This window comes from Sinocyclocheilus anshuiensis, unplaced genomic scaffold, assembly GCF_001515605.1.
Source record: "Sinocyclocheilus anshuiensis isolate Anshui unplaced genomic scaffold, SAMN03320099.WGS_v1.1 scaffold1097, whole genome shotgun sequence".
Taxonomy (NCBI): Eukaryota; Metazoa; Chordata; class Actinopteri; order Cypriniformes; family Cyprinidae; genus Sinocyclocheilus; species Sinocyclocheilus anshuiensis.
The window spans coordinates 280,393-299,991 of NW_015555843.1; the positions used below are offsets into that span (position 1 = coordinate 280,393).

The 19,599-nt window shown below is 37.3% G+C and overlaps 3 protein-coding genes and 1 pseudogene across 6 annotated transcripts in view; all 4 read right to left on the bottom strand.

The window, feature by feature from the left end:
- Positions 1-1,238: 1,238 nt before the first annotated feature.
- On the bottom strand, positions 1,239-4,756 carry LOC107675528 (IQ domain-containing protein C-like; annotated as a pseudogene).
- On the bottom strand, positions 2,060-3,050 carry LOC107675529 (IQ domain-containing protein C-like). The gene is made up of 3 exons (XM_016469920.1): positions 2,913-3,050; positions 2,393-2,536; positions 2,060-2,208 (listed from the first exon to the last, which is right to left on the bottom strand). The coding sequence occupies exons 1-3, from the start codon at positions 2,952-2,954 to the stop codon at positions 2,122-2,124; spliced, it is 273 nt and encodes a 90-aa protein (XP_016325406.1). The 5' UTR covers positions 2,955-3,050; the 3' UTR covers positions 2,060-2,121.
- Positions 4,757-8,292: 3,536 nt separating the features above from the next.
- Positions 8,293-13,242, bottom strand: LOC107675524 (coiled-coil domain-containing protein 28B-like). Of its 3 annotated transcripts, XM_016469914.1 has the most exons (6): positions 13,076-13,242; positions 11,180-11,432; positions 10,916-11,088; positions 10,538-10,692; positions 9,136-9,158; positions 8,293-8,692 (listed from the first exon to the last, which is right to left on the bottom strand). In XM_016469914.1, the coding sequence occupies exons 2-6, from the start codon at positions 11,413-11,415 to the stop codon at positions 8,638-8,640; spliced, it is 642 nt and encodes a 213-aa protein (XP_016325400.1). In that variant the 5' UTR covers positions 11,416-11,432; positions 13,076-13,242; the 3' UTR covers positions 8,293-8,637. The 3 variants fall into 3 exon arrangements, with proteins under 3 accessions (XP_016325400.1, XP_016325401.1, XP_016325402.1); XM_016469915.1 differs by lacking the exon at positions 9,136-9,158 and having other exon boundaries at positions 8,293-8,688; XM_016469916.1 differs by lacking the exons at positions 8,293-8,692; positions 9,136-9,158 and adding an exon at positions 9,733-10,180.
- Positions 13,243-13,870: 628 nt separating this feature from the next.
- The window catches only part of LOC107675583 (transmembrane protein 39B), an 11,374-nt gene continuing 5,645 nt past the window's right edge, over positions 13,871-19,599 (bottom strand). Inside the window, exons 1-7 of one of the 2 annotated variants that reach the window (XM_016469992.1) lie at positions 19,332-19,550; positions 19,160-19,243; positions 18,914-19,068; positions 17,783-18,125; positions 15,136-15,323; positions 14,403-14,523; positions 13,871-14,235 (exon numbers count right to left, since the gene is read on the bottom strand). In XM_016469992.1, the coding sequence (XP_016325478.1) occupies positions 14,002-14,235; positions 14,403-14,523; positions 15,136-15,323; positions 17,783-18,125; positions 18,914-19,068; positions 19,160-19,243; positions 19,332-19,532 (1,326 nt within the window). In that variant the 5' untranslated portion in view covers positions 19,533-19,550 and the 3' untranslated portion in view covers positions 13,871-14,001. Of the gene's footprint in view, positions 14,236-14,402; positions 14,524-15,135; positions 15,324-17,782; positions 18,126-18,913; positions 19,069-19,159; positions 19,244-19,331; positions 19,551-19,599 lie in introns of those variants that run through there. The other variant, XM_016469991.1, reaches the window with a different exon arrangement.

Below are 19,599 nucleotides of genomic sequence, written 5' to 3' on the forward strand. Positions count from 1 at the left end.
TGATGTAGCTGAAGCTAAACTATTAGCCTTATTAGGTAAAATAGGCTTTGTAGTTCACGCGCGTTCCAGTATCGACGGAAAAATATCATAATGAGCAAAAATATGCCACAGTGGACCGGGTCTCACGCCGAACAGCACGGTAAACGGATGCACTGTTTCCAATGAATGCAGTAGCTTAGTGTGCGCGTGGGGCGCCGGCGCGATCAAACAGCTGAAACATAAAATAGACTACTCCGTAATTTTTGGTCATACAGTAAAGGCATAATTCGAAACTGCAAAGTGCAAAGTGTTACCAGTTTGAAAATGCAAGAATAATAGCAAAGTTAATAAGAATTATTTCTAAATGCAGCACCGTTCTTATTTCGCTCTGCACAACCTGAACGAAAAAAAAAACATTTTTTTTGCTAAGAACGAACCGAAATGAAAACATTTCGCTTTTAATCTGTGTATTTAACAGCCTGGGAGACCTTCCCAGGGCAGTACCTTGCCTCACCGACTAAAATCAGGGCGCCCACTACGGAGACGGCACCAGAGGTGAGGGGGCACAGTGACCGAGGTGGCCGGGCCGGGCCCCCTCAGCCCCCCCTGTGGCGCCGACGGCCTACACCGATATAAACAATCAAATAGCTGGGATTTGCTATATAGTGCATATCGCTTCGTGAGTGTATTGTAGACTCTGCATTTAGATAAAATTGGATATACTTCCTGTATATATCCAACTTCACATATATACAGCGGTATACGTGCCTATACTCTGTGTACAGGTAAAGTGTAGGTACCACTAGGTTATATCCATCTTTAAATATATCACTAGTCAATAATATAAACAATATGTATATATATATATATATATATATATATATATATATATAGCATACATGTAATGCAGGGATTCCAAAACTTTTTATATAACATATATATAATTATTATGCATATAATTGACAGGGTTAAATTTTGTATTATATCGCTCACCCATAAACAACTAAACTAAAGATTTAATTGAAAGTCATGGCATGATACTACTTATACATAAAGCATTGTACGTAGTAGCCTATATAATATATTTAGTACCCTAGTGTATAAGCCAAAGGCAACTGTGGCAAGGCAAGAAAAAAACCATGAGAGAAACCAGGGCAGGCAACATCAAGAGTTCTCATGTGGTTACACAGTCTAAATACAAGTCAATAATTAAATAGATATTTCACTACATTGACCGAACTGTAAGATAAGGTCGTGGGAGCCTTTGACGTCCATCTAGGATTGAACTGTACTGGCTTTGTGTTATACAGAAAATAAGTCTCTCTTCCATCTCTATCACTTGCATATTATATTTATTTCTGAAATGCCATGTTTACAAAAAATAAAAATCTTCTTTAACACAAACCCGTTTATAGACAAAAGAAGCTCATAAATAAATATAATTTCCGACAATTCTCAAACATTCTGTGCTGTAAATGATACAATAATACAGAAATAATGAGAAAACATCTCTTAAAATGTTGGCCCACTTCAGAACTGGTCCAGTATCAGTGTGGCACATCCATTCTCTGTTTGAGGGTAAAATACTACAAAAGAAGCAGAGCAGAATAATTTTATAGACTAAAACACACACACACACACACACACACACACACACACACACAAATAAACATTAATGTTAAAAATTCCAAACTTTTCTCACTTTCTTTCTGCTACTGATGGCTTGCTGGATCCACAGCAGCTCCATAGCTAAAGTGCTCCGCTGCTGCTTCAGAGAGTCAAGAGTGTGTTCTGTGTCTTTAAAAACTGAATGCAAATTTGGTCCTTCCAAAACAAAACACAAACACATAAGTGTCTCAAATAAGTCCTGTCTGTTTTTTTTTTAATCTCTGTATCCTTTTTTTGGGGTCAAAATCTTTTCTCAAAGTACCTGTCTGAAATAAGCTGCTGTGGCTGACATCTGAATTCACGGTACTGCAAAGTGTAGTAGAATCATCCATCAGGTTTTGTATGACCACATTCTCTCCTCTCTTGTCCACAATACCATCCACAGGTGTGGAAGTATCTCTGCTGGCTGTTTCAGCAGCTTCGTCTCTCTCTGGTACCTGGATTTCAGACTGTGGGAGAGATTTCTCACTGCCCTCATTCTCTGTTTTCTGTTCCCTCTGAATCATCCAGACGGTCATGGGACTGAAACCTGGAGCATTCATACTGCAGCAATAGGCTTTCCTATGGATTACATTATACACATTTATCATTATGCAACATGAAGACAAAACAGTATCTGAAAATCTTAAAAGTGATAATGAAACTTTAAGGCATACTTTCTACGAGTAACAAATGAATGAAAGCTTATGATGTTTTAAAATAATAGTAGACAGAAAGAGAAATGGGCAATGACAGAGAGGCTCACAGTGTCAGTGAAGTGAGGTTTGGGAATTATGTTTCCTCTCCACTGCAGGTGATCCAATCCTCCATCAATCTCTCGCACTGTCTCTTCAAACTGAGTCCGAACCAAACTCAGACCTTTCCTCATCGTATAACCACGACACTGAGCCTGGAGAGGACGCAATATTAGCTTTACTTTCCTGATACTGCGACTAAACTAAGCTCTAGTCATGTTGATTATAAAGCACAAAAAACAGAAGTGTTGACGAAACAGTTGACAAAAGCAAATTTCATAGCAATCTATTAAATTGAAAAGAAAAAAAATGAATTGATTGAAAAAAACAGACACCCCAGGACTAAGGAAAATCAGATAAACTCCAACCATTTTATAAACAAATGAAAACAATGAACTTGGTGATTGTAAACAAACACAAACTTTCAACGTACCCAGGTTCTTTTCCGACACAGGGCAAAGTAATTTACTTATAAAATATTTACAAAAATACATGCACACTTGAGGATCTCCAGTGATAATAAAAAAATACCTGAAATCGAGTTAACGTCTGTATCCATTTCTGTTCGTTCATAGCGCCGCTTTGTTTGAACGGCTGACACCGACACACACTGTGTATTTATTTCTTCCCCTGTAAACAGATCGAGGAACAGATTCGCCTGCAGCTCAGTACCGCCACCCGCTGTTTGAAAGAGATTTGCTGTAATGCAGTACCGTTAATCACTCTACAACATGTTTTAATTTATTGGATAAAATATTAGGCTTTTTATTTAGTTTGGTCTTCTTATAGCACAAATTGGTAAAAATAGAGTTAAATAATAAAACAACAAATGCTACTTTGGTTTGAGTGCATTGCCATGTCTCTTGGTGCTTCTAAACTTCTAACCTAACAAGGAAACTAACAAATTATTTAAAAGATTCATTAAAGATTTTTATGTCACATACATGGTTATATAGAACACACACACACACACACACACACACACACAAATAAACATTAATGTTAAAAATTCCAAACTTTTCTCACTTTCTTTCTGCTACTGATGGCTTGCTGGATCCACAGCAGCTCCATAGCTAAAGTGCTCCGCTGCTGCTTCAGAGAGTCAAGAGTGTGTTCTGTGTCTTTAAAAACTGAATGCAAATTTGGTCCTTCCAAAACAAAACACAAACACATAAGTGTCTCAAATAAGTCCTGTCTGTTTTTTTTTTAATCTCTGTATCCTTTTTTTGGGGTCAAAATCTTTTCTCAAAGTACCTGTCTGAAATAAGCTGCTGTGGCTGACATCTGAATTCACGGTACTGCAAAGTGTAGTAGAATCATCCATCAGGTTTTGTATGACCACATTCTCTCCTCTCTTGTCCACAATACCATCCACAGGTGTGGAAGTATCTCTGCTGGCTGTTTCAGCAGCTTCGTCTCTCTCTGGTACCTGGATTTCAGACTGTGGGAGAGATTTCTCACTGCCCTCATTCTCTGTTTTCTGTTCCCTCTGAATCATCCAGACGGTCATGGGACTGAAACCTGGAGCATTCATACTGCAGCAATAGGCTTTCCTATGGATTACATTATACACATTTATCATTATGCAACATGAAGACAAAACAGTATCTGAAAATCTTAAAAGTGATAATGAAACTTTAAGGCATACTTTCTACGAGTAACAAATGAATGAAAGCTTATGATGTTTTAAAATAATAGTAGACAGAAAGAGAAATGGGCAATGACAGAGAGGCTCACAGTGTCAGTGAAGTGAGGTTTGGGAATTATGTTTCCTCTCCACTGCAGGTGATCCAATCCTCCATCAATCTCTCGCACTGTCTCTTCAAACTGAGTCCGAACCAAACTCAGTCCTTTCCTCATCACATAACCACGACACTGAGCCTGGAGAGGGCACAATATTAGCTTTACGTTCCTGATACTGCGACTAAACTAAACGAAGCTATAAGAACTTAATTCTGTTGATAAAAACAGCAGACGGACTGTAAGACTAAAACGCTAATTTCATAGTAATCTATTAAATTCAAAAGAAAAAGATGAATTGATTGACAAAAAAAAAAAAACAGACACCTCAGGACTAAGGAAAAAAATCAAATCAACTCAATCAAATAAAAAGAAAATCATATAAACAAATGAAAATATTGAACTTCGCGACTGTAAACAAACACAGGTACTCATCCGATACAGGGCTAAATAAGTTACTTATAAATTACTGACAAGAAATTCATACACATTAACTTTAGAAACGTAATCTCTAATGATTATAGTAATAATAATAAACAATACCTGCAACCGAGTTATTGCCTGAATCCATTTCTGTTCGTTCATAGCTCCGCTGTTTGAACAGCTGATTGTGTCTATTTCTTCCCCTGTACAGACCGAGGAACAGACTCGCCTGCAGCTCCGTACCGCCACCTGCTGTTTGGAAGAGGTTTTAAGAATAAGGTCGTTTCCGTAGCACTCCCCAAAATAAGCTCTTAGTTTGTTCTTCTTTTAGCATCATTTAGTGAAAATAGAGGTAAGTAATAAAACAAAAATCAATACTTTGGTTTGAGCGTATTGTTGCCTTGTCTTAGGTTGCTTCTAAACGTGTAATATGGAAACGATGGAAACTGACAAATCATTAAAAAATATTTCAGATGTTTCCTTTATCCAAACCAAAATGCTTTAAATAAAACTAATAAAAAACTTTAAATAAAACAAAACCTGTCTCCAATGTCATATTTTTAGTCTTTTGTAATATTCTTTTAATTAACAAAAGGTATTTTGATTTAAATGTTGCTATTTATTTATTTTTTTACATTTTTACAGCTTCTGTGATTTTTATTCAACAAACTGCTTACCTATAACTCAATGACCCATAACCGCACTAAAAGTCCAAAGTCAGTGAGTGAATTGTTGCATTGTTTTATTACTTAAAGCACACAAATAGAAAATAGTTTATATGCATTGTTAAACAAAACAAGACATGGACAAAAAGCAAAGCACACAAATATTTTCTTTTTGAAATTCACACAAAGAATACAAACATAATTTTTTACATGATTCTTTCAATGCTTTAGACTCAGGCAGTGAGGGAAGAGAAAACGGCCTGTACATGCTGATGCAGGATCAGATCCTGGCATGAATCAATCTGATATCAATTTAAACAGACCTCCCTCAAGGCAACAGTACTGATTCTCTATTGAAATAGCTGGAGGTAGGCGTAGCGGAGGTCGGCTGTAAAGTGATATTACTGCATCATGAAATATAAAAATCAAACTGGTGTAGATCATTTGCTTTTCCTTAAACCTGTCCATATGTTGTGCTGATGGTTTATCACTGAAACTGGTGTAAAATGGGAAGACTCTGGGAAGGATGTTAGTGAGGTTGTACTATGTATTATGGACTATGTCACAGTTTTTTGCAGTAGTTTTGTCCTACAGCCACTGTAGCTTGTCAGAACCTCCTGACCTGTACTCTGTTCTTTTGTGCTTTGGGGTAGAGACTGCAAATCTACAAGGTTCAAATACAATCTTGTGCTCCAAGAAATGGACAAATTCCACCGGTCAACTCATCTCTAATTCTAGAATCACCCAAATAGTACTGGATGTCAACTTTTTAGAACCTGAAATTTGAAATGCCGGACTCCATTATGTTTTTACTTTAGTTTATGCAAAGATAACACACATATACTGTACATTTCCATCAGTGCCATCAAGAATAACAAATAACTTCTATCATAATCGTTCTCAGATCAACTTTAAATAGCTATTTAAAACTCTAGTTTACAAACAAGTTATATAAGGTATATACAAGGTATATATTTTAATGTACAAACATCTACAAAAAGATCCAGTTCCATCATTTGGAGAGTCCCATGAAAACTTTACGGTAAAACAATCAATGTAATCTAGACAGTGAGAAGAGGCACTAAGATCACTGATCTCAAAACAGTCCTGAGTGAGTTTATAGCTACTCCACAGCCATTTATAACATCATTTCAGAGAACACTGATGAACTACAAAATGAAGATCAATTGTGTATGTGCTGATTGACTGATAATGTAAATGTTCATCTTCTCATTCACTTTGACATGGTTGATCTAATAATTCTAGATATCAATTTTTAATGAAAAAACTGAGTCAAACTTTACCAGTAATGAATAAACCTTTGAAATTAACTCATGCAATCTCTAAAGTAAGAACAATTATTATTTATCCAAATAAACCACTTAAAGGCATAGTTCACCCACAAATTAAGATATTTTTGGTGAAATCTGAGAGCTCTCTGACCCTCCATAGACAGCAAGGGAACTACTACGCTCAAGGGCCAGAAAGGTGGTAAGGACATCGTTAAAAATAGTCCATGTGACATCAGTAGCTATGTTTCCATCCAAAGATGTGAATTTAACATATGCGCAAAACTGGAATATCGCATAAAGCATTTGCGAATAAAGCACCGTTTCCATCCAACGAGTCAAAGAGAACAAAGTCGTCACTTCCTGATAAACTGGCACTAAATATCTCTAAGAAAACTAGGAGAAGCCACTGAATATAATAATTTTCATATGTAATAAATTACTTGCGCTTCAGAGAGAGCAGACATAACACAATAAATGCGGTCATTGCTTTTAGAGGTAGATGCCTGCTGTTTGGGAACGCACTCATGTAAGACAGTAATTACACAGAAATACTTTGATGACAGACTTTCCTCAGGCATTTCAGAACGACCAAAACAGCATATAGATGCTGTGAACGAGATCGGTCTGCTGGTTAGTCAATTTATCCCGTCTCATAGCGCAAAGTCATATGACTTTTTCAATGCGCATGGTGGAATTTATTCGGTACATGTGTTTCTATCGTAGTTTATGCGCATTTTTAGAATGTATGTGCATCTTGGCGTTTCCATCCAGCGTTTTTTTATGCGATAATCCAAAATGCATAAAAATAGAAATAAAATAGGTGGATGGAAACATAGCTATTGGTTCAACCTTCATTTTATGCAGCTACGAGAATACTTTTTGTGCGCAAAGAAAACAAAAATAACGAATTTATTCAACAATTTCTTCTCTTCCACTCAGTCTCCGCCGCCATTCAGGAGAGTACCACAACGCATGCGTGTGCATTCCTCTGCTTGTAAACAAGGCTCAGAACATGCATGTTCTACGTCAGAACGCCGGCTCCTGCGTCAGCAGCACCACACGTATGCGTCATGGTACTCTTGTGAATGGCGGCGGAGACTGACCGGAAGAGAATAAATTGTTGATTAGAGTTGTTATTTTTCTTTTCTTTACGCTCAAAAAGTATTCTCATAGCTTCACAAAATTAAGGTTGAACCACTGATGTCACATGGACTATTTTAACGATGATAAAAATAGAAATAAAATAGGTGGATGGAAACATAGCTATTGGTTCAACCTTCATTTTATGCAGCTACGAGAATACTTTTTGTGCGCAAAGAAAACAAAAATAACGAATTTATTCAACAATTTCTTCTCTTCCACTCAGTCTCCGCCGCCATTCAGGAGAGTACCACAACGCATGCGTGTGCATTCCTCTGCTTGTAAACAAGGCTCAGAACATGCATGTTCTACGTCAGAACGCCGGCTCCTGCGTCAGCAGCACCACACGTATGCGTCATGGTACTCTTGTGAATGGCGGCGGAGACTGACCGGAAGAGAATAAATTGTTGATTAGAGTTGTTATTTTTCTTTTCTTTACGCTCAAAAAGTATTCTCATAGCTTCACAAAATTAAGGTTGAACCACTGATGTCACATGGACTATTTTAACGATGTCCTTACTACCTTTCTGGGCCTTGAGGGTGGTAGTTCCCTTGCTGTCTATGGGAGGGTAAGAAAGCTCTCAAATTTCATCAAAATGTCTTAATTTGTGTTCCGAAGATGAACGAAGGTCTTGCGGGTTTGGAACGACATGAGGGTAAGTAATTAAATGACAGAATTTTCATTTTTGGGTGAACTATCCCTTTAAACACTGCAACAAAAAGGGTGCGATTAAGCTTTTAGGCTCAAAAATCATTGGAATTATTATAATTTAAATGCTAAGATCAAAACATTTAAAAAAGAAGAAGTGCCATTTTTGCAGTTGAATTTCGTTTACATGCGGAATGTGCTTTGATGCTGTTGCCGTCACTTAGCATTGCATTAGCCACAGATCACGATGATGCTGCTTCAGTAACTTGCAGTTGAGTTGTAGCCATGGCAACTTGGGCTTTGGTCAGCACATTGATTTGATGGTCAGCTGGATTTGGTTTCCCGCTTCAGGTGCTGGAGGTCTTGGGTAAGTCTTGATTTTCCGCCAGGTGGAGTTTCTGTCTGGATAAACTGCATTAAGGGGATATGCATTGCTAATGTACATCTAATGTACAAGCTCTGGAGCTCCTATTACATATAAAAATGCTGACTTTAGCATTCTTCCTGCACATATGTTGGATATATCCATTAGGCTTCTATTAGGGCACAACTGATCTTAAGCTAAGATGTTTTGAGAAACACAATCCCTGCTTTTACTGAAACTAAAACGAAAATGATTAGCTGAGAGCAGTGAGAGCTTTCAGTGTAACACAAACCCTTTCTGGATAAACAGAAATCCTGGGAAAACACAATGTAACATTTGAACAAAAACATTTACTTGACCAGAGTTGCTTAAGCTTAAAATATCTGTTAAATTCAATAAACACTGTATTTCACTGATTAATGTCAGAAGTAAAGTAAAACGCCATATTTAAACGCATGCAAAACATAATATGGAAGGATACATTGAGCTGCTCAATTCTTCCAGCTGAGAAGAGGAAAAACAGAGATGCATTAAAAAAAAAATCAATATAATTGCTGCTGCTTTAAAAAGACCAATCTATAATTGCTGAGTTGACAGATTCAGTATAGAAACAGACTTCAAACAATGGGTTATTTTGGAATTCTGCCTGTATGTTAACAAAAACCATGATGATTTGTGTTGTACAGGCTGTCCTTTTTCAAAAATTACAAACTGCACTGCAGAAATGCTTTTCCTTACACCATGCCCTAACAGTATACTAATTTAATATATCCTAAATTGTTTATTTCTGTGTGTTATAAAAACCTATTTTCTATCACTTGACTTCTGTGAATTCCTGGACACCAATTTTATAATACATGGGTGAATTTCATGAACATGTCCAGGTCACATTTTACAAACAAACAATAAATAAATAAATCTTTAATTTAATAATTAATTTAATATTTATTAAGATGTTTTGCATCCCAATATTAATTACTGTAGTACAATAATATCTAAACAAATATTGTATGAATACAACATTAATATTGTTATAAATAAATATGTATTATTTACATTTAGACTTTTTGGGGGGACATTTTGCAAAAGTCTTAATAGTCCTAAAATAAGCTTTATGAAAAAGTGGGGTAAAACATGACCTTTCTTAAGATTCAACTATATACACTCTGTTATACTAAGTGAACCACCCATAATGAATCTCTCACACACACACGTACACTCTCACATACTCCAATCTGCTGAGTTCTCTACAACATACCACTGAGCTGACAGCTAGAAGGGAAATACTATCAATAGTAACTGTCCAGCCCCTCACAGGCTGATGAAAGAATTCAGTCAGACAGCGACACTTAGATTTGGATGATAATACAAGATTCAACCAGAGGCCTGTATTCAGATACAGGGTACTATTGTGTCCAGTCCTTTAGTATCTGTGTGTGAGAGAGTGCTTGAATAGTGGAGAGAGAACAAGTAGACTGGTGTTCCATATCCATTAGATCCAGATTCCACTAAAGTGTGTGTGTCTACTGTAATGAACAAATATAAACTGGTGGGAGAATGAACGTCTGTGGTTTAAGGTTCAGTATGCATACATAAAGAGATTAGGGCTGCACGATTTGGGGGAAAAAATGAATTCTGATCTTCTGATTAAAATTGCGATTAAGATTTAAAATAAGATTTTTTTAAAAGTTCCAGGTTTGCTGTGCTTGTTTGTAGGGCTGCACAATTTGGGCAAAAATGCAGTGATTATTTATCAGCATGACAAAAAAAAAATATTTAAATCTGATAATCACACTAAGCCATATCACAATTCAGTTTTATTTAGATTAATTGTGCAACCCAACAAGAGATGCATTATAAAAGAAGATTAAACAATATCTTACATTAGAAAGCAAGTGTTCTAGATTGCGGTCCGAAGCATTTTTTCTCTGGTCTTCAGACAGCTCCTCCACATGACTATCCAGACTGAAATGCAGCCGGGCCAGACGTTCCTGCATCTCCCTCACATGCTCTAGCTGCTCAAAGGAGCACACCTTACCTGCAAACACACAGTGTTACACGCATGGAAAGTGAGGCAGTACCTTTCTAGACTTACTAGACTAAACAAATCTCAATCAACCCGCTGATGAATTAGGTGGTGTAAAGGTGCCACCCTTACACGCCTTTGCATTCCTTAAAAGTGTCTCAACAGTTAAGACTGCAAAACAATTCTAATGACATCCCAAACTACTAAGGCTTCTGAATAAAACCCTAGCACGTACCGAAAGCCTGTAGTTTTCCAGAGTGAAAGTCATTGAGCAGGTTGAGCAGTCCTCCCTCCATCTCTCTCACATCAGAGACGTCGGTGAGGAATGAGTGCTGGAGTGGTGAGGAGGACTGGGACACTCGGCTGGGTCCGGCAGGCTGAGGAGCTCTGGGTTTCTCTCTGTGAGGCCTACAAATGGAACCAGAAGCACAATTTGTGGCACAATTTGGAAATGCCAATTACAAACTCAAGCATCTTTGATCTATAATGACACACAAACCTTGTGTTTTTTGGGGGGACCACAGGAACAGCGACAGCATCTTTAGAAGGACCCATTGCCCCTACCGATCTCTTGTACTTGCCTCTGGGTTTGGGGGAGGGGGGCTGGGGTAAACCCAATGAGAATGTGGCGCTTTTACTCGCTGGGAGAACAGAGAGCTTTCGAGGGTTGATTGGTGGAGGAGGAGGCTGGGGAAGGGACACTTTGGGACTCCTTTTCTTCCTCTTGTCTTCCATGAGGGCAGTGATACTTTCTAAGACACACAGACAAGAGCTCTAAGCTACGGAGATGTATGAAAAAACAACATGAGCTGATCCTAAACTAGTGGAATACATAGTGTGTTATTCCTTTCAAAAGGCACCACATGAAATTGCAAAAATATTGTTATATGAACTAGTGTTACCGAAACACTGCCACTATTGTAAAGTAATCTACTTTAATTGGAAAAGTTACTTGTTTAGGCTTTCTGCTTTGGGTGCGGTGGAAAGGCAACCAGGAGCACAATATAATAATAAGGGCCTCTACAGAGACAGATTAAATACTGTGGGGCCCTAAATGTGAAGGTTTGTCCCATGCTTCAGTCTTGTTGGTATCACTGCACTAAAGTCAATTTCAGCTTTGTAGCAAACAGATTTCAACCATTACAGCAGGTCAGTGAGAGCCTGTGCTAAATATTCACAAGATATGCAGCAATTATTAATATCTGACCTTGAGCTGCTAACAGATGGAATGGAAAATTCAATGCTTTGTGCGACTGCATGAAGCCATGTTGACAATATCATGCGTAACATGCTTAAATGTAACTAGTGAAGGTAAAAAGACATGCCTTCTTATCATCCTATTTAAGATGGAGCCCGATTTACAGTCCACCAAACTTTATGGATAAAGTAATCCTCTCTGTCATTTTCTGCTTTATTTATTCTCCTGTTCTGTTTCTCACCCTGCAGTAAAGAAAAAGTGTTATCAAGCCGTGCTCTAGTGCTGAAATATTTTTAGATGCTTCAGATCTCTCTGGGACTCTCGGATGACTGCTGTCCATCCGCCAGGGATACGATGATATATGTCTACCATCAGTTTCTTTTTTTAATTCCAGTAATTTTTATATATACTTTGTTAGTGCAAGCATACCAATATTCAACATTGTTTCTTAGAATATGCAACTAACTGGGTCAGGTAACTTCAACTCAACCATCTTTATCTAAAAGTAACAGCTGTAAGTATATCACTGACATTTTAGAAAATCGGACAGTTTAAAGAAAATCAATGTTTTGAATAAAAGCATTCAACTGTATGCCTATTATTTAAGTCCTTATATTTTGGGGTAAAAACTATTAATTCTATATCAATGGTAGATCATAGACGTATAATAAATTAGATTCTATAAAAAGATTGTGTGTGTGTGTATGTGTATGTATGTATGTATGTATATATATATATATATATATATATATATATATATATTATAGAATCTAATTGTAAATGAATATGTGAATCGTACATATATGTACTGTATATTATAGACTGTATATTATAATAGCCATTCCCGCGTAAGATTGTTCATTGCCAAAGAGCGCTGAACAATCTGGGTCAATCATGGTGCTTTTAGATGAATAATCAGCCACAAAATCTCAATTTTAAAGAATGCACTTTAGTTTACAAAACTAAATACGAACAATTGCGTCGTCTTGTATTGTTATTTGATGCTAGTCTATTCTTTTTTTTTTTTTTTTGCAGTTGTAGAATCTTAGCGTATGACTTGATTTGTGTATCAGTGCAAGACCTAATACGTTTTTCATTTGGCGAAGAGGTTTTACATATAATGGCAGGGATTTGCACAGGATGTTAGGAGGCACGACGTGCACATCGTCATATGGCTGAACAAAACGATTTACTCACCGGCTCGCGGACAAGGACGAGGCTCTTCGAACTTTTCAACGCAAATTTAAGGCGCCCGTGTTGTTTTTTCCATTCCAATAACGCAGGATTTATACGTGGTCCGTTTTAACAGCAGAGACCAAGCGCTTGCCGTTTCCAGCGTAGCTCTCCTGCTTCCCGACCGCGATTCTGCGATTAGTACTATGGTGAAGCTTGGTTATTAATATTAATAAGACACGCTTTTGTTATTGGACGGCATTAAAGTAGCGTCACGATTATCTAATTAATATTCAAGAGCCAAGCCTCAGCAATGGGTATGCTTCTGAGCAACATTAAAATAACAACGATTAATATTAATGAGCTGGACCGTCGCCATACTAAGAACGTAATCACAATACGACGCGAGCTGAGCTCGTTTAAAGAACCTCAGACTAATTATTAAAACCTCATCTCACAGCTGGCTATTTATATAGCGGCTTTTAATAAGCCATTATATACTACAAAATGAAATGGCTATGTAAATATCTGTATTCATTATAGTCAACCGTTGACCGAAATCTGTTTGTCACCATCTAGTGGCTTATGGTAACGTTACCTAAATGATAAACCTAAGAATGTCAAGAGATGATGACAAAACTAGTACTTGCCACTGATCTATACGTCTATATAATCTCTATTATAGAGAAGTTATACTTACTTGTTTTTAAATGGTATTTGATTCAAAATAAATAAACGTTACATTAAACTATAAAGAAAAAAATGATTTTGTTTTTAATTCATGAATGTCCTTTAAAAGAAAACTTCAGAGACCCAGACAGTACAAAAATATGTTTCCTTTTTATTTCATGGCAAGTCAGAACAGACCGAAATACACTTGTAGAAAAAATAAACAACCCTCATGCATGTTTTCTGCACATCTGTGATGACTGACAATAATTTATCCTTGTCTAACTGACTTTCTGATTGGAGGCACTGGCTGAATACGAATACGCTTTTCCCAGAACTATTCTGTCTCTGAGCAGTTTGAAAAAGGCATAATAATTACTGAATAATATTAGAGCTAATGATATTGTCTGATGCCACTTCTCTGAACACACCAGTGAATATAGCTGGTAGAATATCATTGCACCTTCCAGGATTATAAGAATGTTCAATATTCGAAGAGGTTTGTTGAAGAAAAACTGTTAAAAGAAAGGGGGAAAAAAGAGGGGAACAGTGGTTATTGCAATATAATTCCCGTGAATACATTATTAATTATTTGTAATATTTCTAAAAACATTTCCATTCAAACTTGTTCTGAAAAACAAAGCACTTTCTGTTTCAGAGTTCGTCTACAGCTTATACTTACATAAAAACGATAATGCGAGACATCTGAGGGAACTGCTACATTATAATGGCCCATGGCCTTATAAACATTTTTACTGTGTTTGACCAAAACTCCTTGTGGCCACATATACTCTTCTGTCCATCTGTAGGAAACAGAAGAAGAAAGATATTACACCTTACAAAAAAAAAAAAAAAAAGTTCAGAAAGCCCAAAAAAACACTCCACATAAAAACAAAGCATTATGACACAATTTAAGAACATTACATGCAATAAATAAATAAATAAATAAACAATACATTAAAAAAAATCAAATTAATTCAATGAGATAATATTATTTAGCAAAAACAGGTTCAAATCAATATGTACAAAAAAATCTGTTCTAGTTGTGATTTTTGAAAAACAATGCAGGTAAAACAAAAATCATGTTTAAAAATGATAAAAAAAATAATAATAATTATTACAAAAAAAAAAAATTCAAATTAATTTAATGTGCTATAAATAAATGTGTTGTTGACGGCAACACCCAAGATCAAATGAACATGTTGAAACATGCAACACAATGCAGGTATTCTTTTAAGGCTAAGTGCACATCAGACTGTGTACAAGAATTGAAATTAGGCTTTTTTGTAAATGCATTTGGAATGATTTAGCACCTGCTATACTTGCATTTTAACCAAAACCCAGCAAAGACACACACAAAAAAACCTAACACAACCTAAATTTATGCCATTTCTATTTCCCCAGTTCAGACGTACATGTGTTGGAGGACGTTTGAGCAGAGGGAAGGGTCCACCTTCTGCCAGCAGCCCAGATGAGCAGCAGCTTTGTGGAGCAGGTCACAGTAGCGGGGAGGTAACAGGTGCCGCATCAGAATGATAGAAGTACTGACGGACACCAGGATGAACAGCTCACAGGACCAACATTTATCTACATATTGTGTGCTCTATATACAAAGAAAAATTAAGAAAGAGTCATATGCATGAACGTAAAGCAATTCTTCAGGTCTAAGACAAAATCTTCAGGTCTAAGACAAAATGTGCTGTGCCATGTATAACACAGTAGCACACAAATCTTTATTTTTTATAAATTAATACTTTTATTAGACAATGACTAATTTGATAAAAGTGACGCCAAATTAATTTAACATTACAAAAGTTCTCTATTTCAAATAAATGCTTTTTTTTTTTTTGTACTTTCTACTCAGCAAAAATCCCTGAAAAAAAATGCATTATTTCCATAAAATATGAAACAGCACACCTGTTAATATTGATTGATATTACAAACATATAACATTGATAATATTAAGAAATATTTATTGAGCACCAAATCAGCATATTAAAATGATTTCTGAAGGATCATGTGACACTGAAGACTGGAGTAATGATGCTGAAAATTCAGCTTTGCCATGACAGGAAAAATATACATTTTAAAATGTATTAAAATAGAAAACAGTTATTTTAAATTATAATATTTCACAAAATTACTATTTGCACTATATATTTGATCAAACAAATGCAGCCTTGGTGAGGATTACAGACTTCTTTCAAAAACATGAAAAAAATCTTACTGAACCCAAATATTTGAACAGTACTGTATTATAAGCAATAAGCATTCTAAGAAAATATAACTGCCATATAACTGATGATTCATCAGTTGAACATGTTGGCATGTTCTTTTTAATACAACAAACGATTACACAAAGTACATCCAGAATAGGGCTGCACGATAAACCGCATGCGATATTTAACGCGCATCTTATCAGTAAAGCCGGTTCTGTAATCAGCGGTAAATCTCCATCACCTGCGGGCTTTCACATTGAGCAGCATTAACAACACAGAGCCGTTGTTCACTGACGAGTTGCACAAAACCACGTTCATGATGCTAAAACCAAAGTTTTGCATTGAGGGCAGATAGAAAGCCATAAAAATAATATCTGGAAGAATAATTTGCATGTATTGGTTTAAACACCAAGTATGATTTTTGCCTACAGCCAATCTGATCTGAATTTACAGACTAATTACACATGAATCACCAGTTCTTCATCAACCAAACCTGGGGGGTATTCCAGAATGCTGGTTATGTGACATACCCGAGTATGTTTAAAGGGGTCATATGATGCGATTTCAATTTTTCCTTTCTCTTTGGAGTGTTACAAGCTCTTGGTGCATAAAGAAGATCTGTAAAGTTGCAAAGACTTAAGTCTCAAATAGTCTTTATAAAAGTTAAGAGTCAACCACGCCTGGAGCTGATCCGTGCTGGTCGCTGAGGAAATACATCAACCGGATCGGCTTTCACCGTGGACTAAGTGGAGTCCAGCCCAGGGTCGTCACATGTGGTTGCCGCAAGCCCGCCAGATGCTTCTTCGTCGAATCCGCCGGCCACGCCGTTCTCAAGCCCGCCCGCCTCTGCTCATTCAAGCCGGCCTCCGCTCACTCTAGGCCGCCGCTCACTCTAGCCCACCGTGTGTGATGCTGTTTCGTTGTGAAAGCGAAACTACTTTGTTTGGCCTTCCAAAAGTATGTGGAAAATAATGTGTTTTTTTAACCTTAAACCGCATAAACACATTTCATTACACCAAATACACAAAATAATGTTCTTTTTAGCAACATCATATGACCCCTTTAAGGGTAAGTAAGCAGATAAACTCAGTTTTCGGTTCCAAAAACGGAGGTAACTCTCAGGGTACCCATAATAAGGGACTGCCAGTGAAAGGCTGTTGCACACATAAAATGCAACCTTTTTATTCTGACAGTGTATGATTTATATTAACATTACAGAATAGAACATGATCAATATGAACTTTTAACATTCAATTTAAATAAATAATTGCACAAACTATGTAGTCTACCATTTCAATTGGTTTATTGTGAAATAACTCAAACATATGTTTATTCTGCCCTCATTGTTCTGGGCTGCCGTTCACAAAACCATCGATGCTTTCTTATGATACTTTTGGGAAAAGCAGCCCTGTTTGAATGCGCTGTCAGAAGTGAGTGAACACTCTCTGTGATTGATTGGTTCTGTCTTGCAACATTTGCGTGTGTTCAGATGAGCAGGAAAATAGTTCTATCCTACACAATTATTCACTAACACAGGTCATTCGTCCAATTCAATACATATTTTTTGTTAAATAAACAAAATCACTGGTAAATAAAACACCTTAGTATACTTCAGGATCGATACGCCCATCCCTAGTGAACATACTCTGAACTGAATGAACTTACTCCCGAACGCGTTTTTGGAACCAGCATACCTCGAGTAAGCAAGGTTTGGGTTAACCAACCGAGAGTTCAGGGTATATATGAAGGTAAGCTAACCTTGCTTTCTGGAATATCCCCGTTCTCTCAGTCCACACAGTATATGTGTGTTTATGCACAAAAGACCACCTGTCGATGCACTCACCTTGACGAACCAAACAGGTACGAATGCAACGTAGTAGGCGCTGAGCATGGAGCTAACCAACACCTCCTTCATCCTCCAGTTGAAGTCCATCTTCAGGTACTCCACTTCTTTGCGGATGAGGTCAGGAGAGAGACAGCAGGCGTGGGTGGGTATGGGTTGAGCACTGTACAGCTGACTCGTGTGCTGTTTCCATGTTTCCCTCAGGACGGACAGATAGTCCCGTCCCCCACGGCCCAAAGCAGCACTGCTCACCTCTTTAGAACTCATGCTGCCTAATGGGGACATGGATCCAGCCCTCCGGAAGTCACAGCTGAGTCGGAAGAAAGGGATGTACATTCCAAACCTGAGAGGGAAAGATAGATAAGCATGTTGAAACATTCTAATTTGTCTAAATTAATTACAAATATTACAAAATAGATAACTATGACTGTAAATTCTGACAGGATGACTCAAATCCACTTTAAAATAATGGCACACTTATGACCGTGCAATCTGTATTAATGTGTCAAGTTGCTATGATGCTTAGTAAACAACCTACAATGAAAACAACCCATTGGTGCCTAAACACACTACCAACTAGTAATCAGCAAGAAAACCCTAAAAGCAACTAGCAACCAGTCAGAATACCCTAGCAACACCTAGCAAATTGCCAAAATACCCAGGCAACCAGCTGCTATCTATCTATCTATCTATCTATCTATCGTAGTGTTGTAAAGTATTGTAAAGTACCTGCGCTAAAAATAACATAATATATATCATAAAAGCACAATAATTTCATATTATAAGTAACTAGTCAACCATCATGACCCATCATACATGCATTATGAAAGCAGTAAAGGTGCAGTCACATTAGCAAAATTTCATGGGCAAAAAGGTCCATTATTCACAGTTCACATAGACGTCACTTTCAAACCAACCAGCTTTCTGTTGGCCAACATGGTCAATTTGTGCGACCAACCTGATGCAAAATCTGTGTTGGAAACTTTTCACCTTCACAAGAAATTCTAGATCACATGGATTCCTATTGAAATGACTGATTTTCACCCACGAAATCTCACAAAGCAATGGTAAATGTGACAGCACTTGAAAACATTCGAATCAACAGCAGCGGATGTGTAGATTCTTACTCACGGATAGCAGAGGAAGAGCAGGCTGAGTACGGAATACGTCTTGAAGAGATAAATAAGTGAACGACACAGACTCCATCCTGCAAGAGTCAGGACGGCAAAACGAGCCGTCACCAGGAAGACAGAGTGCGGGAAGGACAACTTCCCACTTTGTGATGCCTTTGAAGCAAAGAACGGGAAAAGAATGATGCCCAATTTTTTTTAAAAGCTATTAAAATGACATAAAGAGCAAGGAGATAATGCACATTACCTCTTTTACAATGGCAGCAATTAGCCTGCGAGCCAGCACTATGATGGTGAACACCAACATATTATAATCAATGAGGTGGAAGTTCTGCAGAGACAAAAGAAATTCATTTTGTGAAAAAATAAAGATTGGATGCTTCTGTGGAGTTAAATTTAAGACTTATGACGTGACTCACCAGAGAGGTGTGTGAAGGTGGGTGCGAGGGGGGGTACCACCACACTGTTTTGTAGATGTTGACGTAATGTACAAACAGAGCTGTAAGATGGCACACAAACAGGTGGAGCTCAAACAGGACGTTCCGGTCCACAGAGAGTTCCGGAATCTTACAGTGCTTCAGTGGCACCACCGTCTGAGTGGCCAACGGAGGGCTGGACATTCCCGTCCCGGATCCATTCCTGGTGACCGCACAGATTTGAAAACAGCATGTTAATTTAAACATCGGA